The sequence below is a fragment of the Propithecus coquereli genome, unplaced genomic scaffold (genome assembly GCF_000956105.1).
Source record: "Propithecus coquereli isolate 6110/MARCELLA unplaced genomic scaffold, Pcoq_1.0 Scaffold4, whole genome shotgun sequence".
In the NCBI taxonomy this organism is placed as follows: Eukaryota; Metazoa; Chordata; class Mammalia; order Primates; family Indriidae; genus Propithecus; species Propithecus coquereli.
In genome coordinates this window covers 3824419-3845561 of record NW_012149729.1, presented here as the reverse complement: position 1 = coordinate 3845561, position 21143 = coordinate 3824419, and the positions used below count along the sequence as shown (strand labels likewise).

The window sequence follows — 21143 nt, the reverse complement described above, 5'->3', positions numbered from 1 at the left end:
TGTAGTCTGCACATGCTACTTTCATGCCACCCTTGCCCTCATCTTCTCAAACCAGCATGGGCTGGTGAGTGCACCTCTATCTCAAAGAGTAAAAGGAAGAGAACTAATAAGTGCTTGTGTTTGCTTGTGGTGTTTTTATGTTCCACAAGGACCATTATTTGGTAACAATCTTTTCATGTGTCTGATGCCACACCGTACCATAAGCTCAGTGAGGACTCAGTACAGCCTCAGGATCCAAAACTTAGCAGACATGCATTCAGCATACATTTATGTGACAAATGTTCACAGAATGCTCAGGTGCTTTCCATACATTCTCTAATCTAGTTGTGCCAACAACACTTCAAAGGAGACATTAGTATCCTCATTTCACAAATGAGGAAAGCCGAGACTTAAATAAGTCAAACCACTTGTTTACAAATCAAGGCAGTGCCATGATTCTTATCCACATTGGATTTACTCTAAAATCGGATGTTGTCTGTGGATCCCCTTAGTCTATTTGGTGATAATTCCTTCTATATCTTCTTTCCCACCTCTTCTTTGCACCTTCTCACTCTGACTAACCCTTTTCTCCCTCCTGCCGATATCCCTTTATCTGTCTTCTCCTATTCCCTCAGACTCAGTGGTTAAAATGGGGGATTAGGTTTTTCAATTCACCAGAGTCATTTCTGGAACACTGGTTTTCCACTTTCTTCCTGATTCCGATTCTTTGAAGTCCAGCTATAACATCTTTCTTAAAATTTTCCATGCTGTTGTCTTTCACTTCTCCCAGCCCTAAGGCAATTTAACTTTAGCATCTGATTTACTCTTCCTTCTGTACCCTGTTCTCAACAATTTAATGGTGCATACAAATGACCCGTCACATACCTCAGACTCTCAGGTTTCCAGACTTTGAGCCTTGATAGTTCTTACTAGAACTGCCTACCTATTCCTTATAACTCAGTAATAGCTTTGTTACACCCTGGGTTCTAATTTAGAATTCTCGTAATTCCTATTATCTCTCAGTTGGCATTGCACCCACCAAAATTACATGTCCTACAATACTATTGTTTAGCCATTTTCTCTTAAAACTCTCTTGGCCTTCAAAAAGTCAAGTGCTACTTTATTTCTCTACTCTTTTATTTGTCATGGTATTGAGGACTCTGTATCTATAAATCAAATAATGTTAAATCCTTTGGAGGGGATACATGCAAGGACATGGGGTAAATCCGGCTTTAGTGTGACTATTTCTTCTGTGATGTGTTAAGTAATCTGCTTTATAAGGTGTTCGTAATAGTTTCTTGCAAACAAGGAACCCATTTCTCTGAATCCGTAATAACTGGGCTCCCCCTAGGGGGCGCTCCGTCTCACAAAATATAAGCGGCTGACGGCAGCGTGCCTATGGGATGGGCTCGCTCTGAGAGGCGGCCTCACTGGAGAACCTCAGCCCTCAAGAACGAGCTTGGGTAAGAAACAGGTTAGAAAACCTATTCAAGTCCATAGCCTTTAAATAATGCCTGCTACGAGCCTAAGCCAGTCCTGGGTATCCAGAGTTTGCGAAGCAAGGGCTGGGAGAGGGAGCAACATGCACCAGAGAGATTTCTTTTCTCTTTGGCGTTCCCTCAGCTGAGCCAGCTCAAGCGGATGGAGTTTGCAGGGCTGCACTCCCAGCAGTGTCCTTGGGACGGTCTGTACAGAATTAGACTGAGCTGAATTCTGGACAAAGCCCGTCGTGTACCCCTCTCGGCTGGGTAAACGTTACTCCCAAGACATGCTACAGTCAACTCATTTTAGAAGCAAAGTGTCAAGCAATTAGCCATTGAAAGACCCAGCTCTTACCCAGGAAAGGAGTAACAACAACTGTGATAGGAGTTCAGTACTGAAGTACAGAGATGAGACGACTTTGAGTTATTCTGGTGCTTGCTGTCTGAGGTCCAGACAGTACTCGTGACCCTCTTATCCTCACAAGAGTAACCACAATTCCCTCGAGTGAAGAGCCTCCCGATTCACTCATGGACTTGGCTGGTTTTCGTCTCACCCCCGACCTTTGTCATCAATTGACTAAGGGCTATTTGTTTTTCCAATTCTGTATTAGAAAAAAAAAATGCATAGGGGATCGGACGTCGAATGTGTTTCTAAACTCCGCAGCTCTGGGTAGGCAGCCTCATTCGGGCGGGGTAATGCTGGGTGCTGTTTGCTGTTCCCAGTCTGGGAAGCCCCCGCTTCCCACCCAGAGCGGCCCGCGCGGCTCCAGCTGCCCCCGCAGGGCCGGAGGAGCCCTGGCCTTAGCCCCGCCCCGCTCGGGCCGCCTGGGTGGCAGCGGTGCCCGAGGTCCTCAGCGCCGGCCGGGTGTGCAGCAGGCGCGCGCGTGTGGGTCAGTGTGTCTGCGTGCGTGTGTGTTTGTGTGTGTGTATGTGAGAGAGAGATGAATTGCAGTCATCCGACTGGGTGTTTCCTTCCGAGTGGTTTTGATCAGCAATCCATTAGTGGATCATGGAAACTTTTTTTTTCTGGCTAAAAGGATGAAAACTGAGTAAGTACACAGAACTTTGAACTTGAAACGGAATGAAACAAATACAAGCAAAACCCTGACAGTAACCATGTCCATTCAAAGCGCTTACTCCCTTTTTATGTTAAAAGCCGTGAATGCTTACAGGAAAGTGGGAATTTAAAGCTGAATGAAGGGCAGCTTACAAAAGGCTGAAAGCAGGACTGCTTTAAAACCCGGAGGAAAAATGAGGAACTGCTAAGGCAACCTGGCCTGCGTCCAGCTGTGCAACAGGCACTTTGGTTTTAACCTATTGCATTCTTCAAGGCTGTTTTCAGACTCCAGATTTACTTTGGTGTTGTTTTCTCTCTTCCTGTGAAGCTGAGGCAGAGTCGGACTCCTTTGCTGTGAGTTGAAGGATGTTGTGAAAATAAGGCATTGCCGGAAGCAACGGTTTGGCAGCAACACTCAGGTTATTTGTTACATCTATTATTATTTTGATGTCTTTTTTTAACCCTGGTCAGCTACTTTTTACTGTCATCCATGGAAGGGCTCTCATTAACCGCCTCAGACTTTTGGGACCTATGATTCTTTGGCATGACCCTTCGGAAAGTTCTTAAGCAGGGATGGAGCAAACTTGATTGGAGTTGTGGAAAAAGAGGACAGATTTGTATTTTTCATGCTGACAAAAATTAGCTGCTATGACTTTTCCCGCAACGTGGACAGGGGCCAAGTGAAGCTGAACTGGTCATGATCTGTCGCCCAGTGCTCCCTTGTCGTCGGCGATTTTGCCCCCGGCCCTTCTTGGTGGGCTTGGTTGTGGCGATCTGTCTCTTCTACCAGACCCTGACCCTCCGAGGGACAAGGAAGCTCACAGCCGCTGTCCCTGGCGCTGCCCCACGCTCGTCCACTGGAACCCAGGCAAGCAGATGCAAGAAAGAATTCTCGCAGGACAAACAGTGCTTCCTTCTCTCTGGTGATGCACAGGAAATCAGAAAGGTAAGACTCTCTCTCATAAGCTTAACGGAGACAGTTTCTGCAAAGGCAGCAGTCTGCCTCTCTGTCCTTTCTGCAAAACTAAAATTAACTTCCATGAGGTCTGAAAGGGATCCAGAGTATAAACAGCCTAGAGAGTGACCTGATGACAGGGAAACACATTACATAAGCTTCAGCTTCTTATATTTACTTCCAGAAAGTTCTGGCCAATATTTTCTCTCTTAGCATTTCACTTCATTTCAGCAGAATGAAATAGACAATATGCAGGAGGGGAGAATGATGCAAATTCTTTCTAAAATATTAGGATTCTAAGAGATCTGAGGATTTACAATTTGGAAACATAAATCAAAGATTCAAAAAATGTGATAAACACTGAGTGTCTTTTTCCTCAAGGTGGTCAGTATGAGTACCCAGACCATTACAGACCAAAAGATATTCCAAAATTCTATTTTATAATTAGCTAAATCAATTCTTAATCGGTGAACACATTTCTGAAGCAATATATGTATTTCTAAACCATTTAAAAGAAAAGTATAAGTTTCTTCAAAACAATTGACAACACTCTGTTTTATTGGTTATAGAGTTAGAGAAATAGAGATTTTTTTATATTTACACGATTCTGGTAAACCACTAATCTTACTTGTCAAGTGTTGAAAAAAATACAAAACAACAAAACCCACAGAATTTCTGTTTTAATATACCCCCTCTGTTCATGCGTATCAGTAAAACTATGATCTGTAAAACAGTCCAGTATAAAAAGAAAAAGAAAAAAAAAAAAACTACACACAAAAAAATCGTGGTGGAAAAGCTACTGAATTTTATGCTACAGCAAGTAGTATCATGGCAAGATAATTTAGGAATCTGTAAGTAGTACTCTGTATCTACAGTAGAGCTAGGTGGATCTTATGATCCTGGTTATTGTTTGAAGCAGAATTTCCTCTTGAATACTAGCTCTACTGCTACCATTATTACTGATACCTCCAGCGCCACTTGTTTTAAAAAGTCTTTTATTTATTTAATTTCAGGTTTATACCCTGTGAGATAGGTACAGTAGGTATGATTGTCATCATTTTGCAGGTAAGATGACTGACACTCAAAGCCGTTTAGATAGGCCACATGGCTAGCATTAGGACAAGATGCATCCCCAGAGGAACAGTTATCAAGCCGCTTGGTTCCTATTGCAGGACTGATGCTCTGAATCAAAGTGAATTCAAAGCTCTCATAATAATTTGTGAAACCACAACTACAAGAACTTATTGAAATAGAAAATAATTTTAGATTAAAACGAAGAAAATTTGAAAGCTTTTAAGTGAATGACTTCATTTGTTATCCATAATGTTAAGGAACATCTTGACCAACAAATATCTTATGGCAAAGAATAGCAGGTAATATAATTAGCAGAGCTTTTAGATGACACTTAAACTAAAAGTGTGAATCAGTTTTTACTGATATAAAGTATTTGAAGAATGTGTATTTTTTGTTCATTTATACTAGCATTAACTTTTATTTCCATTATTTTTCTTTTCACGAAGACATCAAATTTATGATAGATGTAAACTGTGACTTTGAAGGTCACTTCTTCTTAGTTTCTAGTATCGATAAATATAATTTCTTCAAAAATAGTTGAAATAGTTTTACTCTTAAGTGACTACAATTTTTGCTAAGAATTTTGGATAAAAAGGTTTTATTCACTAACTTGCAGCCTTTTTGACTCCCTTGCTTGACTCTGTGATTCCTGCTTTTTTGGTAAGTTAGGCATATGTTAACCGCTATTTGTGGGCTGTCACAGAAAATTCCATTTCAACTTTAAATCTCTTGCTACTTACAAACCATCTGAAACTTATTGGCTGCTGGTGTAAAACATTCACTCTAGAATTTTCTTCACCAAAGTGCCAAACACATGATGATTTTGGTTTCCAAATGATTCACAGTCTTTTATATTTTAATCATACACAAGATTCTAAATTCACAATTATAGTTTAGTATCCCAGTAGATATGAAAACTGAATTATCAAACATTAGCTATGTACCTCCATTTTTAACCTGTGCCAGTTGTTGGTTTAGAGCCAATTTTTATCTGAGATATGAAGAAATCTAGAAAGAATCAGATACATGTTAGTTAAAACCAGATGCAAATTCGTTCTACTTGTAATATATGTTCCAAAAAGGAATCAAATAATAATCTAGTTTTAAATGATCAGATATTCTTTAAGATATCTAAAACGAAGAAAGAACTTTCTTTGGGATCAATATATAGATCATTCTCAAAAAAACTATGTGTGAAGTTCATTTGAAAAATAACTGATGAGATGCTATTATATATAGGTTTTTCTAAAGACCTAGAATTAGCTTTCAGGCATTTAATAGAAGTAGCATTGTTTCTACCTATAAATTTCATATTTTGTTATTACTTTTTTTTGAAAAAACAAAATATTTGTGTTACTAGAGGTTTTTCTTAGTTGAATCCATCCGTCTTTGAGTTAAATGTTTTTTAGTTACTTAAGACATGAATCCTGTGGCTCATGGATTCCAGAATGTATCTGAATGTAGAAAATGTTTATAAACTCCAGAAATTTTATGCAAAATATTTTATGCATGTGTATGTGCAGATCTCTGGAGTAAAATATCATTGATTTCTGTCAGCTAGAACTAAAAACATGCTAAAAACCACCAAAAATGCTTAACAACCAGTATGTTTACACGTTAAACTACCTGCCCCTTCAGGATGTGTAAATTGGATCGAGCTTTATAAACCTAAAATGAAAAAAATCTTAATTAAAGACTTCAACTGAGGATATTAAAACAAGTGTTTCAGTGAATTTTGTAGTGTCTGCAGGGATAAACATTCAGAAGTATACCCACAGAGTATTTCTTGGATCAGAGTTTTTGTTCATTGATGAACAAGCATTAAGTATTCCCAGTCTTTTTTGTTGCAGTCGTTTCTCTGAGAAGACCCTTTATACTTTATCAGCCTTGTAACAGGGTTCTGTAGTAGCAAAGATTTGAAGGTGGGTGACTTTGCCCTATACACCTTTACAATCGGGATCCATTTCAATGTCTAAAGCTGTTTTCAATATGGATTGAGATCATGATATAGTATATGCCAACTTTCCATAATGAGGAAGTACTCTCCCTCTTTCTTGCCAAATTTTAATTCTTTTTTCCACTTGAACATTCCAAAGGGCCTTGCTAAGCAGATGTACTTTTGTCATTTCTTCTGGATTTTCTCCCAGCATTAGTTGTTTGAATATTGTCTGATAATATGCTGAGTCTTAAAATTATTTCTATTTAATATATAAACATAGTTGTGTTGTCTTCACTGAAATAGGTCACTTAGTAGATTTGTCTGTTCTCATGGAATCTAACGATTTAACATTTCATAACCCTGGAAGCACTTTAAATTATACACAGACCCAATGGAAGAAAATCTCTGTAGTATATGCTCTTTTAATGAAAACTTTTCTATTTGGGGATTACATTTATACTCACCATAGCCATGTGTTTCTGATTATCTCCTGTTGACGGCCCCACAATGAGAGCTACTATTTTTTTTTGACTGTTGCTTGACTATTCATTTTCCATGTCTTCTTGACTCTCCCTTCTCCTTCAGTAACTATTCTATATGACTTCTACTCTCCCCAGCATCCAAACACAGCCCAATGCAAATGAGTGACTGTTTTCATTAAAAATGTTCTAATTAATTTTGTTTGCATTTCTAATAGTAAGTAATATATTTAACATTTGAAAATGTCTTAAAAATTACTTGTTTAGCCCAGGTTTCCTAGAAACAGAACCTGAGGCAAACACACACATGCTAACACTTTATTGGAAAATGCAATCCCAGAGACACAAGAGTGGGGAAGAGAAAGGAGAAAGAGGGAGAAAAAACACAAGTGTCTGCTTCATTGGGAGTCATATCCAGAGGGGCTTTTTTTAACCTACTGCATCTCGGAACAGGCATAGGAGGAAAGGTGCAGAAAGCAAGGAATTTATCTCCTGATCTCTTCTTCTGCCTTTTATTTGTTGGAGTCTATTTCACGCTACTTCCAGGTTGTGTAACCTGGATTGTTAGGGCAGCCACTGGGGAAGCTAGGGCCTGGTGGGTGTGGTCCTGCCAGTGCAAAGATAAGGTGGTCCCTCCTTTGCAATCAGTACTGTGAGTGGGAGCTCCCAGGTCTGTGGTGGCAGAGATGGTAAAAACAGTGTCCATAGTTTGATGACCACAAGTTTGCTAGTAATACCCACTAGAGGGGTAGATGAGGCAAAGTGATCTAGTAACTATTGATACAGTGGTTGTGATAACCTTGCTTTCTAAAAATCCTCCAGAAATGTCTAAATGTGCTCTCACTCTTGGGAAATGGCCTTGCTTTCTCAAAATTTTAAAAAATTATCTCACTGAGAATCTCATCTTCAACTGAAACGAAACAAAACAAAACCTCACTTCATCTTTGCCTTCCTCATCCCTTTCATTTATTCATTCTTTCATTTGGTCATTCATTTAGTAAACATTTATTGAGCAATTTGTATGTGCCAGGCTCTTTATGAGATACTGGTGATAACAGAAATAAAAGCCGCTATGAGACGGGCAAGGAACTAAACACAGGGCTAGGAAATTGATCATTATAAGACTACTTTTTGAGAGGCGAGAAGGAACTAGAGGGGATAAAGAAAGAAAAACGTATAATAAGCAGAAAAACCCACACATGCAAAGAAGAAATTAAATGGCCTGATACATTTGGAGAATTTAAAGTATTGTTATGTAGTGTGTGTGCGCGCGCGCACGCGCGCTTCTGTGTGTGTGATGCTGAATGAAGCAGGAAGGCAAATACACGCAAGGTGAAGTTCAACAGGGTCTGGATGTTGGAAATGTGCACATGATAAGGAATCTGGATTCTATTCTGAAAGCAACAGAGAATCCCTGAAGAATATTAAACAAAGATTGACATGAATAGATTAATGTATTAGAGAGAACATTCCACAACACACATTGCAGGATGGATTAGAGTGGAATAGAATTGAAGGCAGGGGGATCAGTTGGGAAGCTGTTTGAAAATGCCTCTTTGCCAAAACTTACTTTCCTCAGGTATTCTTGAATGCCCCCTTTCCAATGTTTTCCAGAACTGGCTGCACGGTTATCCACTATTACTTACAGTGTTGCCAGTTAGAACATTTAGACCATTCCTTATGCCAGCAAACATGTTTAGAACTGGTAAAACAATAAGCTTTCTTTGTACCTGGCAATCTACCTAACGTAATGTGCTCCCTCTCTCTCTACTTCCCTTCAGAGAACCTGTAACTGATTCTCTTTGCATGCATTCCTGGCCATTCCTTTTCCTTTGTATTTGATCTTTTTCTACTGAAACTTCTCTCCTGGTGACCACCTGATTTCTAAATTTAATGATCAATTTTCAATCTACATCCTTCTTCTCTGAAGCATCTCTCTGACCTTTCTGAAGAAAGTGTGATCTCCTTTCAGTGTTTATTTTTTTCTCTCTGATGATAAAGGTAGACATTCCCAAGCTCAATTCCTTGGACCTTTAATGGTCTTATTTTATGCTTTTCCTTGATGAATGTATCAACTTTACCTATTGTTAATTTTCACTCTTGGACAGATCACTCATCACCTATATCTCCAATTTCCTGTTATCTTTTGTAGAATATTGCAAAAAACTATAAACATTCAAATAATTTTCTTTCACAAATTTCTTGCCCAAATCAATGCTCTTAACCTCTGTATTTCCATGAATAGAAGCTGACACCCCATCACCATTCTCCTGGATGCATAGGTTTTTTTTTAGGGTTATCTTGATACACCTTGCTTCTTCCCCATGCCTTGCCCCTCACCAAATCCACCTGGCCTGGCTGCTTACCAAATCTGAGCCCTGCCACTGATGCCCATGGCCAGCTCCAAATTAGAAAGGCCATAGCGTATTTCAGGTTTTTTCCTTTATTCTTCTTTTAAAAATTTTTATCCTTTAAAAAAATTTAATAGTAGTTAAAAAAATTATTAAATTTACCCTCCTAACCATTTGTAAGTGTAGAATTCAGTCATTTAAACCATATTTACATTGTCATGTAACGGCCACAACATTCTTGCCTCGTTTGCAGCTCTTATTCAGAACCATTTGTCTCAACCAACTTGTATGTTGCTTCCCAGTCTGTACTCCTTGGCTTCTGCCCACACTTAGATTTCCTCTTTGGGGTTTGTGTACTGCCTGTAGACATGGGGCTTCTTTTAATTTCTCACTTCTCTCTGGGACCATGATGCATATTTAGCCCTTTATTATACTGAGTAATTTCTATAAATATCACCTTGGCGCAAGCCTTTCTGGCTGGTGCAAAGAGATTTTCCCCAGTCCCCCAAATGAATCCAGATAAGAGTTCATCAGATTCTAAAATCTTAGAGTCTACCTCCACAATCTCAATGCTGTGTCCTCACTGCCACTAACCTAGGCTTTTCTGTAGTCTAACTAGTTACCCCTCCAACTGCTTGCACGTTCTATGCTATCTATGCACAACTCCCATAATACTTCCACTGTGATGCTTTCAGTAGTTATAATGTTGAAGCCACTAAATTGAGCGGAACCCCCTCCTAGCCCTGGCACCTCGATTTCATATGGCTAGCAAATTTCTGCTGTTTTAAACCACCCAGTTTGTGATACTTTGTTACAGCAGCTCTGGGAAACTAATAAACTTGGAGAGGCAAAATAGTTAAGCACATGAGCTCTGGACTCAAATGAATACCCTTTGGTAACTTGCTGCCTTGAACACATTTTTGGACCTCTCTGAGATTTCGTTTCCTTATCTGAAAATGGGTGTTATTAACACCAGCCTCCCAAAACTAACATGAGCCTTAAAAGAGATAAATCATGCAAAGCACTTAGAGTGTCTGGCAAATAGAAAGTACTCAACAAATATTAACTATCAGAATAATTATTATTTAATTTTCTCGAGGACTTACTCATCTCTGTAGTCCCTGTGGCCCTAAAATTTGGCCTTCACAAAGTAGATGAGCAATAAGTAATGGTTGCAATGAACATAAGTCCTTGCGTTAGGAATGTCTGAGGTGAAAGCCTCATTGACATCCTCTCCCTATGTCCTAGCCTCTAAACTGTTGCCCTTTCACAGTAATATGAGTCTTTAGAATCAAAACAAAATTTAGGGAGGCTCATATGTCACTCAAAGTCAGGCCTGCTTATCTGTAGGCAAGCCCTCAGTTCTGCTGAATCTTTTTTTTTTAATCTGAGATGTTGAGATTAATAGTATGTTTACAGCTGGGGATGTGGAGAGGTGAGTTGAGTGGGGAATGGAGGAAAGAGGTTAAGATTTTTTTCTCTTCACTAAACTCAAAGGTCCTCCACTTCTCCTTCTTCTTGCACAAGTATCCTTTGAACTCCTTTCTGTTCTATTTCTTGGACTTTTGGCTAATGATAAACGTCACACCATTTTTCTCCATTAAATTTGCTTCATCGATTATCACCAATCTCTCCTGATATCTTCAGCTCCTTTGTCTCATCGGGATCCTCATCCTATAAATATTCTCAAGTATCAAGTATTAAAGTATTTAAAAAAAGAACATCCTTTCCCAACCAATGTGCCTTTCTGAGTACATCCCCTCTTATACTCATTGTTACCGTCATCTAACCTCTCTCTGTACTAAGAAGTTTCCATTTTTAACAGATTGATTCTACTAAAAATTGAGCTTTTCCTTTTACACATTTCTATATTGTAACTGTATTGGAAGATATACGTTTAAAATTCGTGCTGATGGAGTTTAAATACAGGAGTTTATGTATAGGAGGCTCTCTAGTGATGGTGTCAGCATACTAAGAGGTATACGACTTTCATGGAATTAGTAGGGCTGCCTGATGAGCCTTTAATGCCTGTGAATTTCTATGAAATAGTTGATTAGAGTGCTGTGTAAAATTTTTATAATGAAATATGCATATGGGTGAAAAATTGCTCATACTGAGAGAATTTTAAACAAATTCAAACTTGCTTACATTAGATAAATTTTAATGAAGTCTTGATGAAGCTCATATTTAAATAAGTTATGCTAAATTTCCTACATATCAAGGAATTAATCATTTTATGTGTCATTCTCGCTTGTTTTTTCAAGATGGTGGCAAGAGCTTCTGCTTCTTTATCCCTCTAAACAATTCTGTTACTTGTATTAATGGAGTTGGAAACTCATGTAAGATAAACTCTCTAAAATGGAAACCGTTAGATACACTAACATTATAAAAAGTGTGTCATGTTATCAACTTTGAGTCTGTGGCCTTTTGGGGTGAAAGGAATATTTTGGTTTCATTTTCTTCTTGGCTTCCTTTGGATTTTTTTCTTCAAAGGAGCCATTTTCACTAAGAGAATGAGCTCATATTCTAAAATAGGATTTATGTTCTGTGACAGAAACTACACCAATGTTGGAAATTGGCAAGGTAAACAGCACTTTGTTAATTTTTATAATTTTTGGAGACTTGTTGAAAGTGTAAAACTAAGCATTTTGACTTATCATGTACAGTGTTAAAAAAGAAATATAACAATAAAAGATAATTGAGTCTGCTATGTGTAAGGATCATAAAAAATTGTATTCGACTTTCCAATTAAATTCACTAATGGAGGCTAGAAGTACTTATAATTCAAAATAATAGATGAACCAAAATAATTATTAAGAAGAGCACATGGATTTGGCAGTGCAGATTGGGCCTGATCATGTGCCTTGAAATATAACTACCTTTGGTTCATTAATCCTTAGCTGGAAGCTATTGGTAGAAATCTCCACCACTTTGCTTATAGTGTGGTCCAATCAGAGCAACTTGGTAAGACGAAAGCTCTGTAACTCAGCTTATGATGAGAATAGACCCAACTATCTCCAGCAAAACTTTTAATCTCAACCCTGTTAAGTGCATTGACTAAAAAGCCCCAGAGATCAAGGGTATGTTGTGAAACACACTGGTCCAAATTTTGTCTGTATCCTAGCTATAGGGCCATAGGCAAATTTTAGCTAAATTTTTAAACCTTTTATTGGAAAAGTGAAACTAACTAAGCCCTACTTGTAAGAACTGAATAAAATCATGTATTTGAAAACATCAAGCACAATGGTTGGTCAGAGTGAGCGTTCCATAAATGCTTATGGCCTTCCTGCCCCTGAAAAGTTGGGTTTAAGTTCTGACCTCAAAAACAAGCACTCGATATAGGTTATGTTGTATTTGTTTCAAGAATTCATACACAATGATATCTTTGATCCTCACCCTATATGTTTTCTTGATTATATTTTGCTCAGGCAAATGTTTAAATCTGCTTGTCCTATGGTAGCCGGCCTCAGCCACTTTCCCCTTTGACACCTCCAGATATAGTCAAAGGCAAGCATATTACACGGGATTTTCAGAGTTGTAAATGATATAATACTTCCTTCCTCTCCTGCTCAGGAAAGTCACTTTGCCCTACCAATAGTGGGAATGTAGCACATCTTCCCTGATTTACAAAATGTAAATTATTCACAAATTTTGATATTTTATTTCTTTTCATGGCCAATTTCTTATAAGATACTTCACAGATGATCTTGACAAATTGAAGGTGGTATCTGCTGCCCTAAACATATTTCGAGTATGCCTGAGAGAAGGATCTGGGATAAAGTGGCCAATTCAGGATGCGAGAGTCAGCATCCTGGAGGGAAAAGCCTGATGATAGTGAGTATCTACAAGAAGAAAATAGAATTTACTTAAAAACAGTAATATTGCTCCTGGGTCTTGATATTTCTTATTTGTTTTGACATAGGAAAAAATGGGTGGTGTTGGGGTGGTAGTACAGATTTCTGGAGACCACTGGAGCAACCTGTTAAAGGTTCATGTGTCTGAAACAGATCCTGCTGTGACCCACTCACCCTTTCCAGGAGAAGGGGAAAATGCTGGGACTGAGGTGGGGAGTCCCAGTTTCAATGAAGAAGAGTTGAGTGACCATGGACAAGTGACTTCTTTGAGTCTGATTTTCCTAGTCTGTGGCCTAGGGATGGAAATGCCTGTCACAGAGATGTTATGGGATCAAATTATGTGGCTGAAAGTCCTTTGAGAAACATTGAGATTATAAAAGACAGGGAAATGTATATATGATCATATACCAAAGAGTAATATCATGAAAATATTCTCATTGTGTTTGGTGCTTCTTGGGAAAAGATTGCATGTATGTAACATAAATGTGATTACTGGAAACCCTCATTTTTTCATTAAAAAATTATAGGTCAGTGTGCTATACAAATGTCAAGTTATAAAGTTATGTTTCAAAATGCCACTAGAAGTCCAAAATTGTGCTATCACAATTGAGTTTCCTTTTGACGTTTCACTGTTTCTTTAACAAGCAATAGGAAGTATAATAGCATTTCAATAGCTTCAGCCCTAAGCCTAGTTCTTCCCTAGTGGAAAATCTAGCATTAATTTAGCCAAAGTGCACAAATGCTTCAGGAAAAAATGGAACAGGAAATTGACTTTTCTGTAGCAATGAAGGAACTACCTGACCTTAGCAAAGCATCAACCAGAACATTGGCTTTCATATTGAGCAGTAAACCTTCCCTACTGGACACACTCAGAGGGCAGTAGTGATTTCAAATGTTTCTTCTGATTCTTCTCTCTGTTATTATCTTAAAGGACTATCTTTTTTTTCTCCAAAATAAACAATGAAAACATTAATAACCCATCTGAAATTTCCTACTGCACAAGCTAAATCTATTTATCCAAGTATTTTAGAGCTACATAAGCTATTTTAAAAGCAAGTAGATTTGGGACAGAGTTAGATTTTTTGTGTGGGGGCACAGAGGAGGGGGTAAGTTTGCTATGTTTCTTTTAAAGAAACAATCAATGGTAAAAGTAATACCATGTCTGCTTTAACTGTATTTATGGAAATATATTTTGTCAGACATATAAACCTCAAGAAGCTAAAGTTGTCTCCTATTTTTCTTATAAGATAATGACCTCTTAAAAGGAAGCACCTTTTCTATGATATAAATGGGAGTAGGCCTCGTTATCCAATGATGAACACATGATCCTAAGCACAATTCTTAGCAAAACCCTAAACAAAGTAAGCATTTATAATAATGTAACAATACCCTGTGAAGTCTAGCACTGAAGCAAAACCTTATAATAAATTACTGTAATTTGGGTCAGGGCAGAGATCAAGTTTACACAATTCCTGGCACATAACATGTTGGGCGAATGGATGAATGGGATCTAGTGTAAGTTCATGCTGTGTATCCAATATAGACTTCCCTGTGTTGGTCAGCAGTCCTTGAATTCTTCTTTTGAACTTTCAATTGTACTCTTAAACTCTGGTATTCCCAAACAACATCTCCACCCAGGTCTTCCTCCCTTTAAAAGATATCCTCACCTCTGGCTTTCCTGAGAATACCAAAGCAATCTGTCATGTTAGAAGAGATGGTTTTTGCTTTACGCCTTGCTTATGAAACCTTCTGCTGGACCATTTAGGAATAATCTGGATCTCTAGGAAGGGAATTTGCTTTTCCAGCTAGCCAGAGAAGGAAGCCAAAAGCTATATTGCAACACAATCTATCCCATAAAGGATTAGAGAGTTTAAGGACTTGAAAATTTGATATCAGTATTAGATGATGTCTTATTCCTTTCTCTAGAAATAGTGCTTATGTTTTGATATTACTAGATATTGCCATTTCCTGCCAATTTTTGATTTTGGAAGCAAGAAGTTGGCCATCTAATAATATATAAACATTCTAGAATGAATGCATAATTTGGAGAGCTCTAGGACTGATTCTGAAAGGAATAAGTGAGGTTGTATTATGATGTGTAAGTGTTGTAATACAGCATCTGGCAACACGAGCAGAAACAGGGTAGACTGGGTGGGACTTCCAGAGGGGAAGCACAGGAGAGAGTTGTTAGCACTAAGTCATGCTGGGAAAAGATTACTCAGGGTAATCTCCAAGATCGTATATCAGTAATGGCCAGTAATCTCAAAGGATAAGATGAGGAAGTCACTGAGAGTAAACAGCCATAAAAATGGTCAGAATAAGCAAGAAAAAGAAGGAGTGCTCAGGCATAAATATGTGCTGGAGGAAACCTGTTCTACTCTTTTATGTGGAGTGTGGTGCCTCTTCCTAGTTCACTGTCACCTGGAACTCCTGGGCTCAAGTGACCCTCCTGCCTCAGCCTCCTGCGTAGTTAGGACCACAGGCACCAGTCACCATGTCGGCTATTTTTTTATTTTTTTAGAGATGGGGTTTTCCTATGTTTCCCAGGCTGGTCTCAAATTTCTGGCCTCAAGCAATCTTCCCACCTCAGCCTCCCAAAGCACTGGGATTATAGGCAGGGCACATGCCAGCATGCCTGGCCCCTCCCCCATTCTTCATAATACTTTGGTCCCCACATGGATGGGATAAGACAAAGTTTCTCTGGGTCTGCCAGGTGAGTGCCTCTGTCCTGCAGCCTTTCATTCAACAAGAACTGGAGCAGACCTTTGCTGCCTTGGAGAGGCAGGGCCTGCTGCATGGAGTATGTTGGCTGCCCACCCTTGACCATCTGTGCAGTTCAAAGGAACTCTGGATTTCTGGAAAAAAGTCCAGATGAACTGATTGCTACTTGGATATGAATGCTGAGGGGAGAAGACAGGAGCCAGAGATGTTATCTCTGTGGGACTGACACTGCTAAACACTTGAAGTGGGCTTAGGAACTTATCCTCCTCCTCCAGGGTGTATAAATGTGGTGGCTGAATAGGCAGTGGATGGAGAATCTCTTAATCCCCAACTCAGTGCCTGAATTCGACCCTTACATCCGGCAGGTGTTGCATTAGGCTGGACAGACGCTTTGCCCAGAAGAGGACACATTTGCTCTGTGCCAGAAAGGGATTCTAGGCTGGCTGCCACAAGTTCCCTCATGATGTCCCACTGAGAACCCTGGGGTCTGTGTGTGTGCAGAGGGGAAATGCAGAGGGCACAGCAGGGCTAGGAGGACAGTTGAGGTCATAAGCTAAGCAGGAGGGGAGGTGAGAGGACAAGTGGCACACTTTGTCGTTGGCAGAGTGGAAAGAAGAGAGTGAGGATTGAAATGGAGAATGAAAGTGGGGAATTCAGGAATTTGTAGGTGAACTCTTGGAAGGCCCTAAAACTAGACAATGGTGACCATAATTTCTAAGCCATAAAAAGAGAATTTAATGTTTCATAAAGGGCTTTTTGTATCGTGCTATGTGAATTTACTTTCAGAACATTATAACCAAGTGTAAAATGAAATCATATTTAGTTGTGCAGTTAACAAATGGACCTATTATTTGTCTAACACCCAAATCTAAGAAGTATATTTATTGTACAATGGTATTAGTGCTCATATATTTTTTTCATAAGGACATATTTGCTCTAACACTGGATTTTTATCAGAGAAGAATAGCAGAGGTAGTGATTCATTGATTACTTTTAAATGCTTTAATGTTCCCAATATATAAACACTATCTTTTCATATTTCACTTGTAATTTGACAGAACCCCTATGAAATCATACAATTAAAACTTTTAAGGTTTTTATTTAAAATATTTTAATTTTTCAAGATGTTCTTTTATCTGACATCTTTTTAAAGATATCTTTATTTAATAATGCCTTACATTTGTGGAGGAATATATATTTTCAAATGCTTTTGTCCAAACTGTTTGGGTCTCCTTTGATCCTTGCAGTGGCACTGACAGTGAGATGAAATGTATTGATTGGTGCTCATTTGCAAAGGAGGAAAGTGAAGTTCATCAAATGAACTTAAGCAGTGTCAGGTGATAAGGAATGGGGCTGGGAAATAGAGGGAGACTTGGGAGTCAGGAAGCATTGGGGTGTGGCTGGAATGGCCTTAAGCTCAGATTCAGAGTCTCTGACATCTATGAAAATGTTTGGTAGACTGCATGATGCTTAAGTTTTGATATCGTTGTTGTAATGGCCCCAGTGCTCTTTCCTTACTGCTACATTGCCTTTGTATGGACTTACTATTTTAAGGCTGAATTGCTGAATTAGCTTGTTGTTTTGGCATCAGGAGACAGAGACTAGCTATTATTTTAACATTTTTCAAAAGAACAAGGTCTCTCCTTGTCCTCTGCTTGTTATTTCATAATTGTGGATTGTCAATTCTATACTTAACTCATTATGAACATCTTTTAAATACTGCTGACACTGCGGTCAGACTCAGAGGGCAATAAGGAACCTCAAAGAGGCAGCTGGAGAGCATTTGCTTTATCACCAGCAAGAGATCAGGGCTTGAAGATGGAAAGAAAATAATGTCTTCCTCTTGTTAAGCTCTATGTGAGTGTCTAAAGGGGAAAGATTGTAGAGGAAGAAAAAAAAAAAAACAGAGGGAAGGAGAAGAGACTAAATAGGGATGATCGGAAGCTGTTTTTATTTGCTGCAAGAAAAGAGTAACATCAAATACGCCAAAAGAAACAGCAAACTACATTCTCTCCTGATCTTCTCATTTGAAGTTTTATCTTATTCTTAAAGATATCTTGAAAGTAACTACCGAGACCACCATCTCTCAGCTATTTCTGTTTTTATAATCTCAGTTGGGTTTTCGTTAAGTCTGTGAGGTTACAGTAAATAGTAAACTGACAACCCACAGCTGTGCATGTGGGCAGCATCTCAAAGAAGGGAGTCTTGAAGTAGTTGGAGGAAAAGTCTTCAGAGGAGTCTGAAAAAGAGTCTTCATAAGACTTAAAAAAAAAAATAACAACTAGAAAAGAGGGGGAAAAATCTGGGAGAAGCAGAGAAGGGAAATACTGTAGGTTGCTTCATGCTGGCTGAACAGAGGAGCATTCCAGCAGAGGTGGAGATTGGTAGCCGACAAGACATGGGAAGGTGAGAAGTCACAGCTTGTGACCCTGGGGATGCACTGGAGGAGAAATAGAGGTTCTGTGTTCTCAGTTTTGTTTTCAATTTCTCCCTGCCCCCAGGCTTCTTGCTGTGTGGAAGGAAAGAGAAGTGCACAGAGGCGGAGCTGTGCCCAGCATGACTGTGCATTTGCTGGAGTTTGAAGAGCTGAGAAGCTGTTCAGTTGGCTTTTTCTCCTTTCTGTCCTGCAACTTCCTCTTCTCCATTCTCTCCTCCTCTCTTCTCCTTCCCTTCGTTACACAAGCTCTATATTGTACACCTTTTTCAGAAAGGCACCAGGTGGTTCAAAAGTTGTGAGGGAGGAGAATGGGCATTAACATAGGGGTGACCTAGGAATCCTGGGAGTTTACCTTGAGGTCATGTGCTTAATGTTCAATAGATGTGATGACAAGCCTTTTCTGATAAGCAAAAGTTGTGGTATGTCTCTGAGGTATTAGTATTTCGGATGCTCCTTGAGGACTAAAGGGACTTGGCATCATTTATCATTAAATATTTTCTAGCCTGGGATGGCCAAGTCAGGGTCAGTCTGGCTGTTCCCTTCTGTTTTCCTCTTTCGTACCCTCCTCTCTTCTTCTGCTGGGCTTACAGACTCCCTTTCTGTTTATGTGATGTCTTCACAGCAAATCCTTTCTCCTGAACTTTTCTCCCATACGTTCCCCTAAGAACATTCTCGTCCTCCATCCCCTTCCTTCTCTCAGTTACACACAGCATGGTCAGAGCGTCCTGTTCCTCTTTCTACCCCACGTCAGGCTCCATAGTGCAGAACTGAGTGTTCAGACCCTCACAGTTCTCTTTCTTCCCAGGCTTCCCCCATATGGTTATATGCCTCCTTTGGACTGTTCTGAGGCTTCTCCTTTATGGCTTAGTCACTCTGGTTACTATCACTGCTTTCATTCTTTTTTTTTAAACGTCTTTTCTGCATTATGGGAGGGGTGGTTTATAGTCCTCAGGAAATACTGTGATTTAGGTAGCAAAAGTCTGGCCTTCTGGAATTCTATCAGGGTGCCTCTCCATCCAGAAAATAAAACAAGAAAAACACTCTTTCTTTATCTACAGTGAGTCCAGTTTTCCTCCTCCTCCTCCTCCTTCAGATAGCTTTTAGTAAAAGGAATCAAAGTTCATCAAAGTTGGACCTACCTGTAAAGACCAGCATAGAGTCATCAGTTTTTAAATTACCGACTACTCACTAGGCTTAGGTCTCTTATTATTACAGCTACCTAACAAGATAGTAAGTAATGTTGCATGGCTCCATTTTTATCATCATTGTCAATCATTTCTTGTTGCCTAACTGACTCCATTTGTCACTCAATAAAAAGTGTCCATGATCCTGGCCTTTAAGGACTTCTTGATTTAATATCTCTTCCTGTCTTTTCTCTGCCTTGAAGAATTGTTTTTCTTCTCCCATTTTCTTTTGTACACAACATTCACAATATAGACAAACAATAATACTGCATCCTCTAAAAGAGCTCCTGGGTTAGTCTTTAATAGACCAGAACCCTCATCTCCACAGGAAATTATATTGTATGATTTCATTAATTGTTTATTTCTCCTCTTGCTAAACAGTAAGCTCAGTGAGGGCTAGAATTTTGCCAGGATTCTTCGCTGTTGCACTCCCAGAGCCTAGGACTATGCCTGTCACCTAGAAAATGTTCAAATATTAAATAGGCATATGAATGAATGAATGAACAAATGAATAATGAGAAAGAGCCAGGAGACAGAGGCTTGAATTGGGTTTGCCAATCAGAATCTGTCCACTGGGCACTTTTCTTCAGTGGCTCTCAGCAACCCCAGTCTAGGTACAGGACAGGTAAGCTGCTGAGATCTTCCTCAGGTCTCCCAGCTCAGTGTTTCCACAGCATCCTATATCTCCCAATTTGCCTGGCTTATCATAATTTGGTATAACTACGTCTGCTTGCCTTGATGGGCTGCTGGTGCTGTGAAGGCAGAGACCTGTCTGTCTTACTTACCATGGATCCCGGCTCTTCCGTGTTTGATGTTTTGCCACAAGGATGTGATGGAAAGATAGTGGGACAGGGGAATTTACATGTTGGGTAGAGACTGATTGGAGTGTTGGACTGTGGAATCTGAGCTACAGAGAAAAGGTGAGGAAAAAGGAGGTTGTAGAAAGTTTGGATTGGGTGAAAGACTAGTGGTTGAAGAACTAATACATGGGGAATAAATGAGAGGAGCAGAGAAGTACACATAAGTGTTATCAGAGAATGGCACTATGTCATTTTACAATTTCAGAGGAGGGGCTGTTTTGGGGACCACGCAGTTCAAGACATGGCCATTGGAGTGGGCGGTGGAAATGAAGTGGAGGAAAGAGGCATTGGGAATGAAGAGGACTTGGATATTTTATGGTTTGAGATACAGATATTGAAGCCTCCACTGAGATTTCCTAGTGGATTTTTTTCACCTGATAATGAGTAAATGCTTAAAGGGTATACACGTTTTTACAAATAATGAACTCATACTATGTATGCATTCTTGTATCCATTCATTTGCTCATTCAGTCATCCATTCTCTCTTATTTGGAACCTGGCAGTGAGCTGCATATACAGCAATGGCCAAAGCAGACAAATCTAGGCCCTGATGGAACAGAGGAAAAGGTGAGGCAGATACTAAACAAATAATATAAAATTATGCATGGTGAAGAGTGCCAATGGGAAAATTGGGTTGAGGGATGGGTGATAATGGGTTTTGGCAATGACTGTTTAACTGGATGCTATTTCATAAAAGTTCTATTGGAGATACAATTTTGATATTGAAAATTCATTGCTTTTGTTTCTGTATTATTTGTTCAGAACCTACCTA

At 39.2% G+C, this 21143-nt stretch overlaps 1 protein-coding gene across 1 annotated transcript in view; it reads left to right on the top strand.

Annotated features, from left to right (window-relative positions):
* The first annotated feature begins 2525 nt into the window (after window positions 1-2525).
* The window catches only part of CPED1 (cadherin-like and PC-esterase domain containing 1), a 330870-nt gene continuing 312252 nt past the window's right edge, over window positions 2526-21143 (top strand). Inside the window, exon 1 of the mRNA XM_012652732.1 lies at window positions 2526-3463. Within this exon, the coding sequence (XP_012508186.1) occupies window positions 3215-3463 (249 nt within the window). The 5' untranslated portion in view covers window positions 2526-3214. The remainder of the gene's footprint in view (window positions 3464-21143) is intronic.